The sequence below is a fragment of the Prionailurus bengalensis genome, chromosome D1 (assembly GCF_016509475.1).
Source record: "Prionailurus bengalensis isolate Pbe53 chromosome D1, Fcat_Pben_1.1_paternal_pri, whole genome shotgun sequence".
NCBI lineage: Eukaryota > Metazoa > Chordata > Mammalia > Carnivora > Felidae > Prionailurus > Prionailurus bengalensis.
The window spans coordinates 72,879,794-72,903,617 of record NC_057346.1 but is presented as its reverse complement, the minus strand read 5'-3'; the positions used below and the strand labels follow the sequence as shown (position 1 = coordinate 72,903,617).

General features: G+C 36.1%; 1 protein-coding gene across 15 annotated transcripts in view; it reads left to right on the top strand.

Moving 5' to 3' along the window:
* Positions 1-23,824, top strand: part of SOX6 (SRY-box transcription factor 6) — a 619,212-nt gene that overhangs the window by 413,858 nt on the left and 181,530 nt on the right. For all 15 annotated transcript variants that reach the window (XM_043580746.1, XM_043580741.1, XM_043580744.1 and 12 more), the window contains one exon: positions 2,032-2,100. In XM_043580746.1, coding sequence (XP_043436681.1) covers positions 2,032-2,100 — 69 coding nt within the window. The remainder of the gene's footprint in view (positions 1-2,031; positions 2,101-23,824) is intronic.

Genomic DNA, 23,824 nt, shown 5'->3' with positions numbered 1-23,824 from the left:
TAGATCAGATGGACCCAAATTAATGTGCAGTTTTTAGAAATCTGACATTATTACTGGAATTATCTTTTCAGTTAAATGTATTTTATAGGGGTATATAGAGCAATATATGCTCTGTTGATTTTAATGAGTTGTGACGTCTGGTATTTTATATGCTTGAATATTTGCCCACATGTAGGAATATGGACTCAGCCCCTAATGGAAAATAACATAAAGGAACACTGTAAAAAATCAGAAGTTAGAATGTCATTTAGCCATCCAGAGATGACACAGTAATTAACTATTGACACTTGTGAATAAGCTAGCACAAATTAATCTTGACACATTTGCAGACGAGTGATATCTTACAGTGAACACTTTGTAATTATATTTCAAAATGAAAATTAAATGACACTTAAAACTAGGTTGTCATGCTCAATGAAGCGAGCATGTAGCTCAACCGATTGGCAAATAAAATTCAGAATTTGAGCCACATGGTGCTTATGTACCATACTTCACTGTGTCAAACCCATACGTCTAGAGTGGGTGATAGTAATTGCACTGTGGTGTTTTGGATGCATTTCTATGCAGCACTTTATCATTTAGGAGGGACCATCAATATTAGATGCCTAGTAGTGTTTCACTGGCTTGCTAAGAGGAAATAAATATTCAGAGGGTCCCACATCTATACCTAGAGTTGCCAAGTGAGTTGCCCATTTCTGATTTGAATAGTGACAAGCAGACTGAGCCTTTCCAATCTGATTACATAGTGTTTCTGTTTTGCTTATAAAGCTTTGGAGGGGAGTAGTCCCACTTCTCAAACTCTAGCCTATGATAGGGGCAGCTTTATCATGAGTTCCAGTATGAGCCAGTCATCACCAGAAACCACAAAACAACATTTTGGAGTAGACTGCTATTTTTTGTTATCTCGGGCTCAATGAAATGTGATTTGGGTGTTTCCCTCTATTCTAGGCTAAAGCATCAAAAAGACTCAAGAAATATACAGTTGAAGGCTGATCCACCTTCATTGCTGCTTCTAAGATTGCCCATTCTAGAATATTGGCTTTTGGAAATAGAAGAAATAGGAACAAAAAAGCTGTAACTCTTACCTATAGGGCACTACAAAACCAAGGCCTTCTAAGTAATCTGGGGCCACTTCTCGGTCTAGCTTCTTACGCTGGCAGTGTGTTCTCATAAGGGGTATCCCCCGGACTTCAGCTTTTGAGGCAATAAACAGCCTGATGCCTTCCTCATGTTTTATAGTAAGCACCATTATGCTAAAGGAGTTGTTTGCTCTTCTGAGGGGCAGATTCGGATCCTCCACAGAGCCTGCTTTAGGTGGTTAATATTTCTTTATATAGGCCAGATTACGTGTTAACGTGTTGAATTTGATTTTGGATGAAGGTAAAACTCATATGTGGATCGTGACCTTTAAAATGAACACATTGCCCTCAAAAGGATAAATGGATGAATATTGAATTTTGTTTCTAAAAAATGCTTTGTATGTGTGACATCAACGAGAAAAAAGGAAAGATTTGAGTTTCTGCTGTTTTCTTTTGCATTCCCTTGACAATATTTGTAAGTTTTATCAGCTCTGAAAATCTTCCCTTCAGAAAAGATTTCACCAAATAGACCATGTTTGTAAGTAATGGAAAGTTATTTCCTGTCTTTGCTTACAGATTTTACTTTTTACATCCAAATTAAGCTCTTGAGAAAATGTAGCCAGAGTTTTCCTGTCTTTTTTGTCCAAAGATCAGATTTCAAAATTCCCATTCTTTCCCGACGACCATTGCAGATATGGATGAACTGCTCACAAATGTCGTACAAGGGGTCCTGTTCATCTACAGAGAGAGATTTAGGGGGTAAGCAGAGAGGCGGCACCTGTTTGAAATTTTTCATTTTCTCCAACTTACTAAGTCTGCCTCTCTCATTTTATAGGAACTGTTTCACATAGAAGTACAGTAAAGCATTCTTGCAATTCCAAGAGAGATACCTGGGGTAATGGCAAAGGTGCAAGCATTTCATTTGAACTTAATGAAACTTTATTTCTGATAGATTGCAAGACAACAGCAGCAACTTCTGCAGCAGCAGCACAAAATTAATCTCCTGCAGCAACAGATCCAGGTCAGTGTATTTTATTACTCTCGGCTGATTATACTTAAGATACTTTCCTCCTTGAAAACGGAATTGAAAATGCTGCAAATGTGCCCCTTTCCTGTTTACAGCACCAACAGGGCTGTTGCTCAAGGAGGTTGTATAAAATTGTATGAGTGGATGTAGGAAACATCGACCGCGTGGTGGTCTAAGCCTTCTTTTCTGATGTGACACGTAAACAGAATAAACCTTATCTCTTTTTCCTTCTGCCATTTGCCTAGCACAACCCAGTGGAAACCTAAATGGTTTCAAAGGTAGCACACACATGCTATTTTTATTGCCACAAACCAGTTTCTGCTTTGTATTTTACCGTCTTAATAGTATCACAGGGAGAAGCTTATACTTATTTGCTTGTTAGGACTGTCTGAGTAGGTCAGTTATGAGAAGAGTCTTATGACCTGGGCAAAGATTGATAATGATTAATTTGTTCTTTAAGAAATAGTAACTGCATTTCTGCTAGGTGCTGTGGGGAGTGTGAACATCAATGAATAATTATGTGTCTTCAAGGAACTTACAATCTAGAAAGGAAGAAAAACGTGTTCCCAAATAATTGTAACACAATTTAAAAATTCCCCTTTTTTGTTGTGGCACTGTAACACAAATGCATAGATAATGATTACAATGGTCTGGGAAGGGATTCTGATTTCTGGCATTCCTTTAGAAACTTGATGGTTAATTTAACTAATGGCTCTCTGAGATCGGTAAGGGAACTGACCTCCACTTTTGAATAGGAACATAGGTATGTGTGGGGCGCCTGGGTGGCTTGGTCGGTTAAGCGTCTGACTTCGGCTCAGGTCATGATCTCACGGTCCGTGAGTTCGAGCCCCGTGTCGGGCTCTGTGCTGACAGCTCAGAGCCTGGAGCCTGTTTCAGATTCTGTGTCTCCCTCTCTCTCTGCCCTTCCCCCGTTCATGTTCTGTCTCTCTCTGTCTCAAAAATAAATAAATGTTAAAAAAAAATTAAAAAAAAAAAAAGGAACATAGGTATGTGACTTCTAGAAAGCCATAAAATAAGGAACTGTTTGGTGATTAATCCTCAGGAATACTCATCCCAAATTTATGTGTGCCCACCACAGCCTCTGTGGTTTCTCTTGGTTGCTGTGTATACTTTCTTTTTTCTTCCTTCCTCTTTTCTTTCTTTTTCTTTCTTTTCCTTCTCTTTCTTTCTTTCTCTTCTTTTTCTTTCTTTCTTTCCTTCTCTTTCTTTCTTTCTTTCTTTCTCTTTCTTTCTTTCCCTTCCTTTCTTTTCTTTTCTTTTCTTTTCTTTTCTTTTCTTTTCTTTTCTTTTCTTTTCTTTTCTTTTCTTTTCTTTTCTTTTCTTTTCTTTTCTTTTCTTTTCTTTTCTTTTCTTTCTTGTTTTATTTATTTTGAGAGAGAACAGAGGAGGGGCAGAGAGAAAATCCCAGACAGGCTCTGTGCTGTCAGTACAGAGCCCGATGTAGGGCTCAAACTCATGAACCGTGAGATCATGCCCTGTGCTGAAACCAAGAGTCAGATGCTTAACCAACTGAGCCAGCTGTGGATATTTTCTAACCTCTGGGATCTGTTATTCAGCCTAGTTGGAACAGTATGTTGTGAATTATATTATTCCTTTGCTTGAGTGTAATATTATACCTTCCTGTATTTATTTATTTTTTAAGTTTTATTTATTTTTGAGAGAGAGAGAAGAAGAGAGAGGGAGAGAGAGAACAAGCAGGGGAGGGGCAGAGAGAGTGAGACACAGAATCTGAAGCAGGCTCCAGGCTCTGAGCTGTCAGCCCAGAGCCTGATGTGGGGCTCAAGCTCACAAACCATGAGATCATGACCTGAGCTGAAGTCAGACACTTAACTGCGACACCCAGGTGCCCCATATATCTTACTGTATTGAAAAAAATATTAATTCACATGAAGTCATAGTTTACTCTTCTACTGTTTCATTGGTGAAAGCCAGTGGTGTCAACTTAGAGCCTTGCTTCATTTCTTAATCATACTTGGTGTTCCATTTAAAGTACCAATTTGGTGCCTGAAGAAGTACTTGTACCTCATTTGGCATTTTGTCCAGCTATCTTCACCTGAGGGTTTTCACCAGTGTTTTTGTTGTTGTTGTTTAATTAGTTCTGATTCTATCTTTCATACACAAGTCTGTGTGTTTCAAAATAGAGTCCAAATACAGAGGAGATGGAATGTCTCTGGCATTTTTGACAGTCAGCTTTTACAATGAAATCTCAGAATAATTTCTCTTCCGGATATCTTATCTCTTTTATAACTCATGCTGAGATCCTTAATTAAATAACTGTCCAGGTGTTCCCTGATTCTGCCCTTATTAGAATTTTCAGTGTAGCTCCTACTGCTAAGGTCAAGATTTTTAGCCTGTGGTTTCCTACATTTTTCTCTGGATTCCTCTCTAAGAACTCAGTAGGTGTTAAATAACCTGATCATTTAGTTCTCTCTGTTTCTCCTATTTGTAAAGCAGGAATGGAAGAAGTTTCCTGAGATGTTCCCTTATCAGTTATTTATTGTTAATGTTTTTCTACATCTTCATTACTTACTTCTTTATTTATTTTGAATGTATTTCACTTGTCAGTCCACTGGTGTTTCTAACAAGTAGCTGTCTTAATTGATGTTTGTTTTGTGGTACTGAGGATGTCAGATGAATAGCAACCAAATCAGTTCACAGCATTTTTATGAAATAGCATTTATTGATAACATATGATTTTAGTTGTAACTTTACCACATGAAATTGATGCCTTCAGGAAACTATAGAATATGATGTTTAAATATTATTCATCGGAATGTTTAATTTGAGAAGATAGGAAAATTGTTTTTTCGGGTTTTCTAATAGAAGTTTAATTACTTTTAAAATCATGGATATTTCTCGTTGTTTAAATTTTTAAAAATTGAAGCTAATCAGCACTTGATCTCAGCTGTGTAAATTATAAAATCAGAGACAGATTCAAAGTGTCAGAGCTGCATTCACTTTAGAAATACAGGAATCTTCGTAATAAGAATTTATATTTAAAAAATAACAGGAAGCAACAACCTGTATTTATAGTTTGTTCTGTCCTGAGCTACCGCAGTTACTACTGCATATCTTGTCAGTATTTATCTTATCAGTGTGCGACCATTCGAAGAATTTTTCAAACGCTTAAAAATATTCCTTACACAAAACATATTTATCTCTGACACTTATGAAGCAGGTATTTGATATTCAGACTTTCAGGTGTTTTGGGGGAAGGGAAATGGATTAAACGTATTTTTCAAATATGGTTTTTGATAAAATATAGACAGGATCCAATTTAGGAGAGATTATTGGTGGGATAATTTTAGTACAGTTTTTTTTGAGCAAGATATGAGATTTAAGCGATGCTGCACACATTTTTCTATCATGAAAGAAACATTCTCCTGTTTGACAACAAAACAGAACAAAGAGTAAAATAAGGTGAGTACAAAACGTACTTTCCCTTCTGAGAACAAATGTATACAGAGACCATTTGAGCAAGTTTGACCTTCTTTCTTCTTTTTAAATCTTGAGTCCTAGAACCTGTTAGCTAACAAAATCAGTGAGATTAAGCCATGGCAATTGGCTCTGGATCATGAGTATCAGCTGGTTACATTCAGGATTGCTGTCTGCTTATAGTTCAGAATGCTGACTTGTGAATCAGTACTGTTGTTCCTGATTTTGCAAACTATAGTAGAAAGAAAAGGAAGAGTGTCAAACCTCTTACAATAACCACACACCAACACATCTGGGCCTATTGTAATGGAAGCAAATGAAAACCTGAATGGCTTGTACAAATTGAAATCAGGACTTTTCCTTAGAGATGGGAAGAAGACATGATGAAAACAGTATTGTAAAAGTCCCCATGCTTATTTTATGTGCAATCATTCAAAACTTATATGTGTAGTTAAAAACCATATTATTTTTTTTCTTCCTTAAGTATAATTTTTAACATACTTTTGCCTTGGTAAATTCTAACTAAATTTTCAAAAAGATACATTTAAGACCATGTGAACCATGTTTAGAAAGCAAGATGAATGACTTTGTGAATCAATGTTTTTATTTTTTTGATGAGTCAATTTTTGCCATTAAAAAATCAGGTTAATAACTTTAAATGATTATTAAAATGCTTTAATATTAACAGATCTTTTAGGAGGCTGTTTGCTTAGTGAATTCAAATCCCTCTGTTTGTGCTTTGGGGAAAATGGTGATTCCTCTAATTTGTTTCATATTAAGTAATTCCCCCGATATAGAGCCCAGAAAAAGTTGGACATTTTTGATTCTTCCAGGACAAAAATAGCACAGTTTTCATCAAGTGTATGGAAAGCCAAACTAATAGATATGGAATAGGTATGGAATAGATATGGAATATGATCCTTGGAATTGGGAATGCCAGTTCTCATCCTTTAATTCCAAAGGACAGATGACTGCTTCAGTAATTTCATCCTCCTTGTCCCCTACCATTGCACTAGAGTATCTTAGCCAGTCTTTTGTAGCATTTTATTTATGAGTTATGTTGACAGGTAAACAAAATTCACTTGTAATTATTGGACACATCAAAGCATATTTACAGTATTTTAATCAACCAGTACATGTAAGTCTAGTCTAAGCAAAGGAGAAAATACTTTATAAATCCTGCTTTCTTGATCCACCTATATATTTATTTACACAACCTCAATTGAGCATGTCATGGTTTTTGAATCTAGAGAAGTTATTCTTCGTGGATACAACATCCCACATTCTTTGGTTTCAATAGCATGTTACTAGGAAACATTGATGGCATTTTGTTGCTAAAACTTAATCTTTGGAGGAGAATTTAGCTCATGAAAATATCTTGGTAAGAAGCTTACTTTTTGAGTTTTTGATAAAATATAGTCTCTTCAAACCCCAATTTTAGAGTTATTCAAATGGCTTATATTGTGTGTTATATAGGCTGTGTCCTCTCCTGACATTGCTGATGGAACAACAGTGGTCTCCTAATAGTAGACTGGCTGGCTGGGGTATTACCTGGGCATTTGGCTTCCTGGGCCAGGGCCAATGATTTCATGAATTCGTATACACATGCCTTTTTAAGTTTAATTGTGAAACTTGAAATTCTTAGCTTTTTGTTAATCTTCACAATTAGTGTACAATATTCATTGCCCTTCCCTAGTCATTTAATACATACATTAGATGGCAAATTCCATCTGTGGAAGGCCTGAACCAAATGTCATTGCTGCTGCTTTGCACATACTCTTTGTCTCATCGGAAAGCTGTCCCTTTTAAATGTGGTAATACATGCTGCTTGTTTACAAAGCCAAGTATTTGTCTCTTCACTGAGACGTTACTCTGTTCTTAAGAGTATATGACTATTTTTTCATACACAGTGTTTTCCATTTTGATTACAATATACTCCTGTGTGCTCTTCATATGTTTTGTGTGTCGCTGTGTGTTTGTCATGGGAGAGCACCATTAGATATGCGTTCTTCTTCCTGTCTGGTAACCAAAAGAGATGCTAATATTATAAGAAAGGAGGTAATTGTTCTTAAACCATTAAACAGAATAATTTGAGATGGACTTTCACCTTTTAAGGAGATAAACCTTGCCTTTGTTTCCTTCAATATGATTAACTACAGGCATTTCAGGTATCTGCTGAGCAGAATAAGGACTACCTTTTTATGTGAAGTAGTTGTCTAAAGATCAGAAATAATTACTTTGTACATTAGCCTTCATGGCCTGTATGACCTGGTTAATTAATTTTTTGCTGGGATAATAATAATAGATATATATTTAAAGATATGCTTCATCATTAAATATCTAAGTGACCTCTAATTTAAGAGCTGGACCTTGGCATTTATTGTCTTTTGGAGATGGCTGGAGGAACCAACATAAGACTGATGAAAGTCAGGAGCGCTCCGGGCTCATGTAGTCCCTCTGTCTTATGTTGTACCTCTTTGTTAATTGTATTTAGCATTGGTAAACAAAAAGCAATTACAGTGCTCCTGTTTTGACTCTAGCCAATAGTCCTTTTTTTGTGTTATTGATCAGGTAACGAATCTCCTTCCAACAGCCTCTGAACAGGACTGAGTAAACCCACTGGAAGTAATTTGATACTACTATTGGCACTGCACATGTATCTGATGCTCTCTTGCAATGAAATGAGAGTTATAAACAAAGCTTAGAAGTCTAGGATTAGCCCCCAGCTTCAGCAAGCCCTTAAAATATTTTGTAATTCTATCCTCAATCATGAATTAGCCAGGAAAAACAGACCCTTTCTCCTCTATTTCTCTGCTGTATGCTGTTTTTAATTGCCCACAGGCAGGCTGTTGTGATCTTCTTTGGAAGTTTAAAACCAAGATAAAAATGCAAATCTAATTATTTCTTTTATGTAATCTAATTAACTTTTTAAGTAATGATAGATGCTCCGTAGCTTGCTTCAAACATTTTAATAATGAAGTTTCTGAATTATAAAGAATAGGTAAAGCTGCTATAATTCATGAATAGCAAGGGCCTTCGCAGCTAAAAATGTGAATTCTCTGTGGATTAGAAACTCCGTGTTAACCATGCTAGACTGTTTGTTAAAGTTGGAGTGGATCTAAAAATAAGAAGTGATACTTGCCCAGATCCTATGAGCTGCTATATGGAGTTATTAATCTGCTTGCTGTCTGTTTTCTAAATGCGGCCTATGGCAAAGATCTTTCAGCAGACCAGACCCTGAATCTCAGTGCTTTCCAGGCACTATGCTTTGGTTTCCTTAACCCCCTCTAGGTGACCCTCCATTCTCTATGTTATCTTCTTGTGCTTTTCTCAGACTCCACTCCCCAGCCCGCTGTCTCTAACTACCAATACTAAAAATTCTGGCAAACTAAAGTCTTTGCTTCTTTCTGGCGTTAGTGAAAAAGGGAGAGTACATTACCTCTTCAGAGGCAGGAGTAGCAGAGTGGCAGATGATCCAGGTGGTGTCAGCATGTGACATTACGTAATAGTGAATCAATCCCATGGGGAAAAGGAGGCTCTCTTCTATTTTTTTCTTGATCTCTCTGATTACATTGAGGGCTCAGTTTAGTGTTAGTCTTTAATACCTTTCTAGGATGTGCTAATCTCTCTCCGTAGGGAAGACAGAGAGAGAGAGAACATTTTAGGCTCAGAGTCTTTGGAGGCAATAGTATTGAGCTACAAGTAAAAGGAAATAAAATTAAATAATATAAAACTTGGATTTTAATACTTATCTGGTTATCTTCTATTTATGACAAGAGATTTTAGTTTTCTATTCGAGGTAATGATATAAAGTTTCCTTTGAAATAAATGTATTTAAGCAAAAATAAGTCAATTGAAATAAAAGCCATAAGCAAATAATAGTTGGGTACTTGGGTATGGCAAAAATGATGAAGGTAGTTCTTCAATAATGAATTTTGGGAAACCTTTGAAAGAGTACTACACTAAGAAGTATTAAATGATCCCCCTCCACTCTTTTTCCACATTAGTAGAAGGTTAAACTTGGGAACATCATCTAGAGGTCCTCATGATTCTCATTCACTCATCACGGGGAGGGTCGGTGGCTATCCCTGGTGGACAACAATACCGTGAGTTTGTCATTAAGCTATACTAAAAATTAACCCTGACATTATGGGTTTTTTTTCTTCCTTTGGAATTAAAATGCCTTTTCTGTTTATGAAGTAAAGGTGAAAATAGATGGCATGCACTTTCTTTGTTTTCCAGTGGTTTACTTGGTGAAATAAGACATTCCCCAATACATATATATGTCCCCAGTTTTGTTTTCCTTTGAAATTTCTTTGCAAGTCTTTCTCCAGTCCGAATTCTTTAATTTACACAAGGATGCTGAAACCACAGACTTGTCCAAGCTTAAAAAGCTAAATATTGGCAGAGCTGTGAGTGGGACCCAACTTTCTTGACTCCCTGTCTAGTGCTATTTCCAACATTCCAGGTTGTGTCTCAATTTGTCCTTTTTGTGACTTGAGTAAATCTTAGTGCACTTTGGTTTCCTAGTTTGTAAAATGTAGATAATAATATCTAATATCTAAAATCTCATTGCATGCTCTTTGTCCCTAAACAGAAAAAAAAATTGAAGATTTGCCATTAGAACCAGTTTATATCCCAGAACTACTACAACTGTGGGTGCATACCCACAAGGAAAGAGATAAAAAGAACATAATTGGAATCTTCCTGTAGTGTAGTATGAAATGTATTCATGGCTGAGTGACTCTTTTGGTATTTACATATAAACTTCTTAGATAGTTAATTATTTTACTTTCTGAGGGCTTTAAAGTTATATGTCTTTATATTGAAGGTCAGGACCTTTAATGTTAATACTTTTCTTTACAGCTCCCCTCTCCAGCGGACAAAAGTGAGCAGTGAGTGACAGCATTTGATGCTAGTGGTTCTCAATCTGGGTTGTACCTTGCAATCACATGGAAGCCTTTTAAAAATACTAATGCCTAGGTAACACCCCAGAGGTTCTGATTAATTGGTCTGGGGTACAGTCCTGATAGAAGATTGTTAAAAACTCTCTAAATGATGCTAGAGGGCAATCAAGATTGAGAAATACTGCTTTATACAGTGTAATGCAGATTAAATGTGAACTCTAAGTTATTTGGACTATCTATCTACTTACCTATCTAACATCTATCTATCTATCTATCTATCTATCTATCTAACATCTATCTATATCTATATCTATAGACAGATATATCTGTAGACAGAGGGTTGGGCATAACTTAAATAATTCTTTAGCAGCTGAAATATACTTTTGATTTTGGTCACAGCTATTTTACTTAAAAGCTAGAAAGCTTATAATGGATCATGGTTTAAACAATTTAAATAAATCAATTGTTCTTATAACTTGATTTTATTTATATATAGACCTACTGGCAAAACAGGAATGTTGAGACCAGAATATGTTTTTTTTCCTTTGGGAGAAGGTATTGAAAATAAAAATGAAGCATAGCCTTTCATAATAAGACAAAAACTTTTAGAAAATAAATTCTCAATTATTATTTAAACAAAATGACCCAGAAAATCAGCCCGTTATTTATTTTTATATGCTTTTTTAAAGAATTCTCTATGAAATTGACTACATCTTGAGATTATACACACACACACACACATATGTATATGGAATGTATGAATACACTTTTAAGCTAGGTTTGTACATAAAAGGAGAAGGTGTAGAGAATAAGATGCATTATTTTTGAGTGCATGTATGTAATTTAAAAGTTTTTAGGACTAGCATAAGTATTGGTTAAATAAATGCAGATTTAAATTCCAGTTCTATTGCTAATTAGCTCAGTGGTCTGTTTTGCTACTTACTAGCTATGAGACAAGTTTCTTAATGTCTCTGAGCCTACATTTCCTAGTTCCTAGGAAGATGAGTAATAACAGTACCTTAGTCATTGTGAGATTAGAGATCATCATATGAAGCCTCTAGTAGTTGCTCAATGCACAGTATCTTTCACTATCATTATTGTTGTTGTGTACCACGTATAAATTTCAGAGTACCTTATAGAGAAACATAAATGTATTTATTTTGTATCTACGTGTACACATATGTTTGTATCTATATACTCATGCGTATTTAGAATCCACAAATTAGTGATGTGAATATAGGACAGTCAATGTGGATGCACTTAAATCAATTATTAGTACCATGATAATCTAGAAGAAAAGGAAGAACAGCAATTTTCTCTGGCTGCCACATGAGTGGTATTTTAATTGTCAGTAGAAGAGAGTAAGTTTTATCAGGCATTCAGAAATGGTTGGCCGAGAATTAGACAGGGCTGCCTGGAGATTGTCTAAAAGGGAGCATGGCATTTTATTCTGGAAAATAGGGTCAAATTCTCACCTTTCACACTAAAATGGGCTTTTCTATTAGATCAACAGTGCTTGTGAAGTTAGAAGGATAGTAAATGAACCTTTCCAATTTATTTTATAGCTTTAAAAAAAAAGCACAGATGAAGTTATGTGATGTAGCAGCACAAAATGCAAAAGTCCTTCTTGTTTAAAATAAAGTTGTTCATATAAATCTTGTGTACGCCATCTCCTGTAAGTCAAGCATTTGCCCAGCTTTTGTGAATTATGTCTATATTTAGAATTTAAGAAGTTAAACAGTATGCATACCAGACTTGAGAGATGGGAAATAAAAATTGATATACTGTGTGACACTTGATATAGCACAGGGAAATATCTTTTAAATTCTGAAGGGATGTACTGACATAACCATTTTTAATTCACATAAGGTAACTCCCACTCAAAAGTTATTAATGTTAGAGTCAGATATTTTTACTTGTTCAAAATAAAAGAAAACAAATGATGCAAAATGTGTCAGGGTCTCACTGTGAGACACTGAATTCATTTTTTCTACCACCCAATTCATTAAGAAAATGTTAAAATTGTAACATTAAACAATGAAGTTAAGGAATTCACAGATTGGAAGAAAGGGAAAAGTCCATCCTCAGTCAGGTCATGGTCATGATTGTTGTTGAACATACATTTCAGTAGAAGAATTGAATTTTCTATAGAGGCTGAGATTAGTGCAGATGGAAAGGGCTCTCAGCTGGGGTGACTTGGCTGCTGCTTGAACATGTTGACAAGGTGGACAGACTATTCTAAGGAACTCTTAACAGGCCCGGCTTATTTTGTACTGTAATAGTTTCATTCATTTCCCAGCCACACAAATGTTGGCTGCTTCTTATGCATTCTTTAGTTACATTGTTCACAGGAAAAAGAGGGGGCAGAACAATAAAGCTGATTTTTGTTTCAATTGATTGCATATTAACTTTTGTCCCCTTTCAAAAGTTGTGATAATGTTAGGAACCAGTAACCTATAAGGAGAAACATTCCTTATGAGCTATTATTCGGTAAAAGATGTAAGTAAGTCCTAGTTTGGTGTTTAAGCTGGATGTGGCAGAAGTCATTTGTTAATGTACAGAGAATTAGTTAAATACAGGGCACTTTGGGATTAGTATAATTGAATGGTGCCTGAGGAGGCGATCAGGGCCTGAAACTTCAAGGAGAGGAAAGCTCTCCAGCTGCTGGTTCAGGTATTTGTTTGTCCTAAAGGACCTTTTTTCATTCTGTGGCTGTCAGCTTCTCCTTCCACTTGACTTGCATTTCACTGAGAATCATGAATGTCATGATAGCTCCCAGATCATCAGTTTAGGAGCTGGAGGCTGGGGTTTGAAAGAATCAATGTGGATATAGTCGTAGAAGAATGAGCTTAATACCAGAAGATCATGGAGAGGAAGAAAATACACATTGATAGGAAGCTGTCACCTTGCTTAGTGATGAATAACGGAGGTTTGAGAAAAGGAAAAACTAGTTCCAAGTTTTTCTCTCTACCCTCTGTGTAATTTTTTGAAATGCTTTGTGCAGACCTAGGTTTCTAGATTTTATGTTTGAAGATTTGATGGAGTAGAGGCACAGTTAGATGACTTGGTATGCTTTGTCTTATGGAAAAGCCCAGAGGGTAGGGTGCCTGGCTGGCTCAGTCAGGGGAGCATGTCACTCTTGATTTTAGGGTTAGGAGTTTGATCCCCACAGTGGGTGTGGAGCCTACTTGAAATGAAATGAAATGAAATGAAATGAAATGAAATGAAATGAAAAATGCAGAGGAACAGGCAAAAGTGAGATAGTAGTATTCATTATTGGTTCTAGCCAGAGGTTGATTTTAGATCAGATAGGCTAAGTCAGATCCACAATGATCGAGCAAGCATGCAATCTGTCATTGGAGGAATTCCAGCTCATGGAGGGAATATCTATAATGCAAGGGTGGAAACCTGGAAACCAGGGCAAAGAGAAATGATGTTGGGCACTTAGAGTTGGCCTCTGCACAACAGCTGTTTTCCTGTTAAGATTGTCTTATTTGGTTCTATCGAAGATAGTGAGATACACTGGTCTTTGGCAGGACCCTTTCAATGACTCTGATTTAGGGTAGAAGGACACCTTGGAATTTCTAGGGATCCCTTGTGGAAGAAAGTTCAGATCATTGACAGTCCAATAAAGAGGAAATTTGAGTTCTATGTTTAGGGTTTGGCTTCCATATCATCAGTATAGTATCTTTCCTTCCCAAAAAGATTGGTCCTGACCATAGAGTCCTGGATTTGTGATAGATTCACTATACACCCCAAGTAATTAAGTGTACAATGTTTAAGGCAAATGTCCTTGTGTAATAGAATTATGGTTAAACTATTTTTTCTTGTTTCAGTTTAGTTTTTAAAAAATCTTTCCGGGGCGCCTGGGTGGCTCAGTTGGTTAAGCGTCCAACTCTTGATTTCAGCTCAGGTCATGATCTCATGGTTCATGAGAATGAGGCCCTGTGTTGGGCTCTGTACTAACAGCACAGAGCCTGCTTGGGATTCTCTCTCTCTTCTCTCTGCTCCTCTGCCCCCCCAGTAATCAACCCCCCCAACTCGCATGCATATGCACATGCACTTTCTCTCTTAAAAATAAATAAACATTTAAAAAACTTCTTTTCTAACATTATTGCTTTTGTATAAGAAAAAAAATTAAAAGAATTTAATGTACTCTGAAAGAAAACTGATATTCAATATTAGTAAAATTAATAAATTTAGTATATTCATGTGATGGGCTGTTATAGACTATTAAAAATATTTACAAATAATTTTTAATGATTTGGGATAATGGTTACAATATATCATTAGGTGGAAAAAACCCAGAACACATTAAGTACATTATAATCTCAATTATGTAAAAATAGGCATAAAAAAAGGATGGAAGAGAATGCATTGCTTTTATAATTAACTTTATTACTATTATTTACTTTTTACAATGCAGATTAACAGAAAAGGAGCAGGCATCTATCTTTTTATCTTGTAATCATCTCTGGAATACATTGTGATCACCAATAGGACATCAGATCTTGTGATTTAATTGTCCTATCTGATTTCTGGCTGCTTAAATAGAGATGCCAGTTAATAAAAAACAACCGAGTCTCCACATAGCTGGAACAAAGGTACAGGTTCAGATCTTTCCAGCACTGTCAGGCTATTTTACTGATATGTATGCCTGTTCCATCTCTTACTTTTTTTCCCAACCCACTTTGCCAAGGACACTGAATTAATTCCATAGACTTGTATGTTCCCATTGGCTCAAGGAGGCCACAATTTCAAGCCTAGAAAAAGGGGTACATGGAGACAGTAAGTGATCTGATCAGCAGAACTTGTTCTTCTTCCTCCTGGGAAGGTATACAGTTACCAGGTATACTTGGGGACGAAATAGAGCTGTGTAGAGTCACAGAAAGAAGCCTAGACTTGGATTCAGGATGTCTATGTCTAGTTTTTGTTCTGTTAGTAACTACGTGACTTCTGGAAAATTATTCTTCTGCAATGATTCTCATTTTCCATATATTTAGAACAAAGATCATGTACAAGATTGTTGCAGAAATTCCTTGCAACTCTGACCTCCTGTGACTCTAGATGAAGGGAATTAACTCTGTTCCTTAGAAAATGGAGAATAGTAGTAGTTTTGCCTACAAAGTTTGCAGGAAAATGTCGTTTGGCCACAGCATAAGCCATGTCTACCTAGGAATGTTTACCTTTTAAATCACTGAAAGGTTTTGAATTATGAGGTCAAATTCACGTTTCTTTTGTGAGGTATTGTGGTGGTTTGTAATGCCTGCCACATGAAATGATAGCTATTGGGGATTCTTAAAAAGCTTATTCAGGAAGAGGGCCTATAAATGCCTACAGCCTTCAGGCTACACCAAACACACTTCTGTAGCCAATGACAAACTCCTGGCATTAGGGCTATATAATGGAAAGGGTGACACAAACTTAATTTTAGTGTTGCAAGTGAAATATTATAATTTTTGGAAAAAAATTCTTATAGCTTTGCTAAAGTATTAATTGCAGGAAATTACAGCATATCCTCGTGTAGTATTATGTCAGTGGCATATATAGCATATAACACCTTTTCCTAGTCTCTCTTGTTTTCACCCCAAGTGTTGCATTTTCATTTGAAAAGAGATGTGTTAAGTAGTTAGAATTTTGTCTAACTGTGGGGGTGGTGCTGAGTGAGGCTCAGACTGTCTGAAAACAATTAAGCTGTGAAGGGGAGACTACTTGGTTATGCTTCCTAGAAGTGAGTTTACTGCTTGAAGCATAATGTTGATATGGATATTCCTTTGGCCATTTCCTCATTTCTGGCTTGTTAGGTTTCAGCTTCTAGTCCCAATAAATTTTCCAACTACAATTTATTTATTGCGTTGCAAGATAAAAAATGAGAGAATTTCATTTCTGATGTGTGGTAGAGTTTAATATGGTTTTCCGATTTCCTCCCATTTTGTTTGAAGTAAATAGGGTAATTACTCACTAAAATTCTAATATCTTTCAGGGCTTTAGGGATGAATCTAAAACAGAACCATATAATGTTTTATTTAAGCAAATCCGTGTTCTTATTAGGCAGTTCACCTTAATGTCATTTTTTATAAATAAACTTTGTTTTATTTTTTCAAGGGTTATTTAATTAATTTTGTTGTACTACCACATTCTGACATCTGCATCTGCTAAGGCCTGCAGGATGTGATTTGTGGTTTAAAGATGAAAATAATTTATTATTTGAAAAATGATAGATCATGCAGGAATGATACATAAATATGAATGTAAAAGAGTCTAATGCACATCCATATCATTTTTTTTCTTTTGTACCAAGGCATAAGGACAGTTATCTGTGTTTGTACAAAGCATTTGTGCCAGTTGTACATCTGATTAATATCTGACTAGATATGAGTGAAATCTATTCTGGAGAAACTACTGCAGTGCTGGCTTCTTGAACTGTTTATGGTTCCCATTAATTGCAGGGCTTTACCATATAACCATTGTATAGATCTGGTTTTACTTATGAAATCCAGATCTGCTTTTTCTTCCCTGCTGAGCAGAGTGAAGTTACTTATGCTACCAGCTTCTTATGATTTGGGGGCTCACAGCACCTTGGGGATTGAAGCTATCATCCCTGGAACTCCTAGTGTTTCTGTGGAAAGATGAACATTGCTGGAGTAAATCCTTGGTGAGTTTGCTCTACATGCAACACAGGTTAAACAAGCATTTTACTTTTGAATAAAGTATTTATTTTAATGATTATGGACAGATATTCATTTCCCCACAGCTGTCCCCCCCCTCCACTTTGGATGAGAGTAGTCTAAGCTAGAAGTTTTCTATTTTAAAAAAATTTTTTTAAATGTTTATTCTTGAGAGAAAGAGAGCATGAGCGGGTGAGGGGTAGGGGTAGAGCGAGAGAGGGACACAGAATCCAAAGCAGGCTCCAGACTCTGAGCTGTCAGCACAGAGCCCAACGCGGGGCTCAAACTCACGAGCCGAGCCATGAGATCATGACCTGAGCTGAAGTTGGCTGCTTAACCAACTGAGCCACCCAGGCGCCCCTATTTTTATTTTTTTAATTAAAAAAAATTAATGTTTATTTATATTAAAGAGAGAGAGAGAGATTGAGCAGGGGCAGAGGGAGACACAGAATCCAAAGCAGGCTCAGGCTCTGTCAGAGCAGAGCCAGTTACAGGCTCGAACTCACGAACCATGAGATAGGACCCAAGCCAAAGTTGAATGCTTAACAGACTGAGCCATCCAGGCATCCCTAAGCTGGAAGGCTTTTAAAATCTGGTCATTTCATCAGAGCCCCCGTATTTTTCCCCAGGGGAAGGAGTAGGTGAGGATATGAAGTAGGAGACAAGACAGAGATTTCTATGTAAAAGGTAACACTATATTTTCTCCTTAAGAAGGCTCAAAGATCATCTTATTTTCTTCGCAATGACAATGTGTGAGGGGATATTTTGGTTGGGTTTAAAAGGCCATTTTATTTTCCTAGTGAAAAAGAGCTGGCTTGTTAAATAGTTTTAATCTCCACCCTGAAAGAACATGGTGGCTGTATGTTCCAAAGGGGCAAAATGTATTGAATTTAAATAGTACAGCAAGTCTGTCCAGTTCTGGTCCTTAACCATTTCCTATTGCCAGAGCTAGCTTCTGAATGTAGGTTGAAAAGAAGCTGGAAGATATACTGGTAATTTGCAAAATGGGTGTTCTCATTATTAACCATAAAATGTAGGAAAGATATCTGGGGAAAAAAATCTAAGGAGATAGTGCTGCTTCTTCCTTTATGCCGACTGTGTTTGGGAACATTCTCATTACCTTTTTGACTAGAAAAGTCCTATTGCATTTTGAAAAACAAAACACCAATAGGAGGTCTTTTTTTTTTTTTTTAACTAACTAGCTGTGAAGTTGTATAAGAAAGAGAAAACACTTTGAAAAATGGTCCGAGCTCTCGTGTATTAAGCACAGCAGATGAAATGATTTATTGGGTTTTATACACATTCTGTAAAGGGTAAGCATTGCTAACAGAATGAGTGGCAGCCTCTGGGAGCTGAACAGGCCCCAGGGACTAGTCTTTGTTCCTCTGGTCTTGACAGGCATGTGTCTCTGTTAAATGAGAGCTTAATTTCTCTCATATGTGAACAATTTCCAAGCCCAACAAAGGCAGGCAGGACTGGAGCTATTTAAAAGAACCAGCACAGGAGGAAGCATTCTTGAAGAAAGGGGATGCTAAAAGGCTAATTACTCACCATGGCTTAGCAACTATTTTATTTTTTCCCTAAGCAAGGTTTATTAACATGGATCTGCCACTTTTTTTTTGAACATAAACACACATTAAAATTACAAGGTTATATTTTTATTCTTTGTGAAATAGCCATTTGCTGATCTCTGCTCATTGAAAAGAGGTGCCCCTATCAGCAGTGGCGGTGTATATCATGGAATATTAATTCACTAGAGGGGGAGGGGAGAGCCTAATATACTTTGGATCCTTTCTCTCTCAAGTGGAAGGAATTTAAAGTATTTACTAAGCAGCATCCTTGGCAACACTGCGAACCCTTTCTTTAGACAGTACTTGCTTAAAATGTGGAGGGGATCTTTATTTCAACATTTTCTGTGGGAGTTTCAAACTATGATTTGTTTAGTTTGTCTCAATTTGTGGACTCTGGCATCTGGGGGAAAATCCATGTTGTTAAATAGGCATACGTAAGAGGTTACAGGTATATTTCCATTTACACCATTCATATTTTCTTAAGGTTTTGTGAACTGGATTATTTTTTCCCCTTTGACTTGTATTATAATCATTAGCCCCTTATCTTAATTTTTGACTACTGATCTTTAAATATCTGTATTTTCAAGCTTGATATCTTTTTCAGTAGGTAATGATCTATAAATAAGCACATTTAAATGTGCTTATATGGCAACTATTATAAAGGTAGGAACATATAAACATGAACAATAATTACCTCCTTATTTATCTGTTTTATATGTTTTTAAAACAGGACACGCCAAGTATTTTAAGTTGTTTACAGAGAAGAATTTTAGAAATGAAAGGGGAATTTATAATTTCTTATGAAGACACTAAGTGGAAGACTGAGACACCTTGGCCAAACTTGCCTCTTGATTTATTTTAGAACTAAAACAGTAGCCTAGGTTCTCTTGATGGTCACCAATAATTTGCTGAATGACCTTTGGCAAATCACTTAATCTCTGCTGACTCAGATGCCTCATCTGTAAATAAAGGTTTTTTTCCATCTCTAAACTTCCATGTTTTAAGAATGGGTCTCTGAAGTAAAATAAATGACATGATTGCAGAGTGCCCATAATAAATTTGTTCAAAAATCCCGCTGAAAAACATTATTACAAATCTACATTTTGAATTTTTAAAATGGAAAAATCAGAAGGTCTTCAGAAATGATACCTGGCATTACGGCCAGACATGCAATGTTATCATTTCATGGCAACAACATTCTCTACATGACAGGCTCTGTGTGGCACAGCAGAAAAGGTGGGAAAACTGTTGATTTTATTTGTAATGATGGACAGCTGACAGATAACCCTTTTGATTGCATTTGATTATCAAAGTGGTCTTCATGAGTGAATCAGATTTTTCATATGCCATTTAATAGTTGTAGGAAAACAAACAAACAAACATAATTTCCACCTGCATGGCTATTTCTACTAGTGTATAGATAACTCCTGAAAGCATCTGAGCCCTATATATGGCCATGATGATCTAACTCAGAAAGAGAATGGGGTGGTATCTTTACTTAGAATGTGAAATGGTGACTATGTGACTTGGAGAGGAAAAAAAAAAAAGCCATTTCCTCCCAGGTGCTTTTTTTTAGTATTCTTACTTGCTACCCAGAGGTACTGTGGTTTCCATAAGAAGCCATGTTTTAGTAGAAGTAACGCATGCCAAACCACTTACACTAATGACTAAGCCATCTTTGTTCCAGATTTGGAGTGCATCTGAATATGAAAAACAGTTAGATCTTCAGAAATGAGAGTCAAAGAAAATCCTAGCATCCTTATTTCTGACGTGAATTAATTAGGTTAAGCTTGCTTTCCCTTTTTTGTTTAGGATGTTATAAAAAATGAACAGTCAATATCATTTCTGTATAAATCTGCCTCTCTTTTGTCCAGTTTTTTATTGAGATGTAATTGACATACACCACTGTATAAGTTTAAGGTGTGTAGCACAATGGTTTAACTTACATACACATACTGTGACAGGATTATCACGTTTTGTTAGCACCCATCATGTCATATACATTGAATTCAAAGAAAAAACAAAAAAATAAAGAAAAAAAAGTTGTTTTCTTTGTGATGAGAATTTTTCAGATTTATTCCCTTAACAACACTTATGTATATTATACAGTTATACCTGTATAACATACAGGACTATGTTAACTATAGTCCTCATGTACATTACATCCCTAGTACTTAATTATTTTAGAACTGGAAGTTTATACCTTTAACTGCTTCTCTCTAATTTCCCCACCCTCTACCCCTTCTGTGTCTGGTAACTACAAATCTTTTGTCTTTTTATATGATATTGTTTGTTTGTTTTAGATTTCACATGTAAGTGAGACCATACAGTATTTGTCTTTCTCTGACTTATTTTACTTAGCATAATGCCCTCAAGGTTCATCCATGTTGTCACAAATGGCAGAATTTCCTTGTTTTCATATGGCTGAATAATATTCCCTTGGTATATATACTACAACTTCTTTATCCACTCATCTGTTGATGGGCACTTAGATTGTTTCCATGTCTTGGCTATGCAAATTTCTTTTTAATGTTTCATTTTCTTTGGATATATTCCCTGAAGTGGAATTGCTAGGTCATGTGGTAGTTTGAGTTTTGAGATTTGAGGACCCTCTGTACTGGGTTTTATAGTGGTTGTACCAGTTTACAATCCCACCAAAAGTACACAAGGGTTTCCTTTTTTTATCCTGTCTTTTTGATGATGGCCATTCTAACAGGCATGAGTGATATCTCATTGTGGTTTTAATTTGCATTTCCCTAATGACTAGTGATGTTGAGCATATTTTCATGTGCCTATTATCTGCCTCTTTCTTTATATTTCTTGTTCTTATACATGACATCACCTCAAGTCATTTGATCCCTGCTTCTTCTTCATGCATCTTGCAATTGCCAATTCTAGGACAATTTACCTTTAAATATCTCATATCTATCTTCTGTTTTTCATTCCAACTGTTACTGACATGATTCAGATTATCATCACCTCATGCCCCAACTGCTGAAATATAGTCTTAAATTGTCTCCTCACTTTCAGTCTGTCCCTCTCCACTTTATGTATTCTTTCCAAAGTATTTTTTCTCATTGTGCTTATCTTCTGCTCAGAAGTGTCTATTAGTGCCTTATTGCCTATGATTTTGATTTATTTAATACATTTTCATTGAGCACTTGTTACATTTCTGACACTCTTCTAGACTTTGAGGATATGGCAATCTACAAAAAGTTCTGCCCTGCTCAACTTATATTCCAGTGGGGGAAGGCAAACATAAATGAGAAAAGTAAAATTATGGTATGTCATAAGAACTTCTATGCCTGAAAAATAGAGAAGGAGAAAGAAGTAATAGTTTTAAATAGTTTTCTTGGGTAAGTACTTATGAAGAAGGTGCCATTTAAGCAAATCCTTGAAGGAACTGGAAATAAGTCAAGTGAATATCTGGAATAAGATGCTTCTGTGCAGAGGGAACAGCAGATGCAAAGACTCATAGGTTGGAGGAAGCCACCTATATTTGAGGAATATCAAGGAGCCAGAATGGCTGGTGGGTGTGGGGGTAATTTTGAAGTGTGAACAAGATGGAGAAGAGTAGGAAATGAGAACAGAGAGGGCCTTTTACGTCACTGTAAGTACTTTGGTCTTTAAGTGGGATGTGAAGCCACTGAAAAGAATAGTATGATCTACTTGGGTTTTAACAGGATTGTTCTGGCTACTGTGTTGCAAAAAGACTGAAGGAGGTGAGAGTAGAAACTGGGAGGCCATGAGAAGGCTATTTAGGCAAGTAATGTTGGTAACTTGGACCAGGGCAGTCGAAGTTGTGAGAAATGATTAGATTCCAGATATAATGAATGTGAAAGTAGAGCCAAAGAGATTTGGAATGGAGGGCAATAGAAAAGTCAAGGGTGACTTCAAGGACTTTGACCCAAGAAACTGGGAAAATGGAGTTGCCAGTCACTGGGAAAATTGTGGGAACACATTTCAGCAAAGGGAAAGGGTGAGGAGCCAGGGGATGGGAGTAAGGAGGGAATTCAGGAGTTTAACGATGAGCTGTTGAATTGAAATACTTATTAGGGATCCAGGTGGAGACGTTGAGTAGGCAGTAGGACTGGAATTCAAAAGGGAGGTAAGGACTAGAAATGCACATTTGGGAGTATCAGTGTGTGGATGGTTTTTTAAAGTTCAAAGTTGTTAGCTTGATTTCATGACTCTCCATAAAATGGTTCCTACTCTCATTTCTAGATTTACTTTTTGCTAGATAGTTAATCGCACTTGTCTGTATGTTACTTCCTGAACATGATTTGTGCCTTTTGTCTCCAAGTCAATTATTACATTGTGTTGTTTTTTTTCTACTTGGAATGTGTACATTTCTTCTCACATTCATCTTTGCTTTTAAAAACCTAGAATTCCACTAAGGCTTAGTTCCATGATCACCACCACCCCATCCCCTCCTTGAGCCAAAGTTATCTTTTTCTCTTCTGAGCTTACACAGCCCCTTGTGTTTTTCCTATAGGACTTACTACATGCTACTGTACTACTACCATATTTTAGCTCATTTTACATGTCTCATCCCTCCAAACAAGATCATGGTATCCTTGAAGACAGAGGTCACACTCATTTTTATATTCCCAGCATGCCTAGCTTGGTGTCTTATACTTGGTAGATGTTCACTGAATGTTATTGAATTGAATATTATTGAAATCTTAAATCATTTATTAAGATGATTTTAAAAGGATACAGTCAAAAGTATTCCTTTTTCTTCTTTTGTATGCTCATCATTTAATCAAGTAAATATTGAAAAATAATATCTGAAATGACTAGTACTACAATATTTAGCTCATGACTCCATTAATTCAATACAATGATAGAAATTTAGGAATTAGTGATCTTGGTAATTGCTGCAAAAACAGAATAAGTTTTATAAATGAAAAAGAAATTTAATGACTTGTTTAGAAAATAATTTTAGTGACCTATTTGGATTGATTCTGATATTAAAATGCTTGGAGAGAGAAAACTGGACTGTGAATGTATTTATACTAGAAAGTTTCATTGGCCTTTATTTCTATCTTTAAATTAGTGAATAATTTGTATTTATAAAAAAAGGAATATTGAGTACTTATTATAGGCTAAGGAC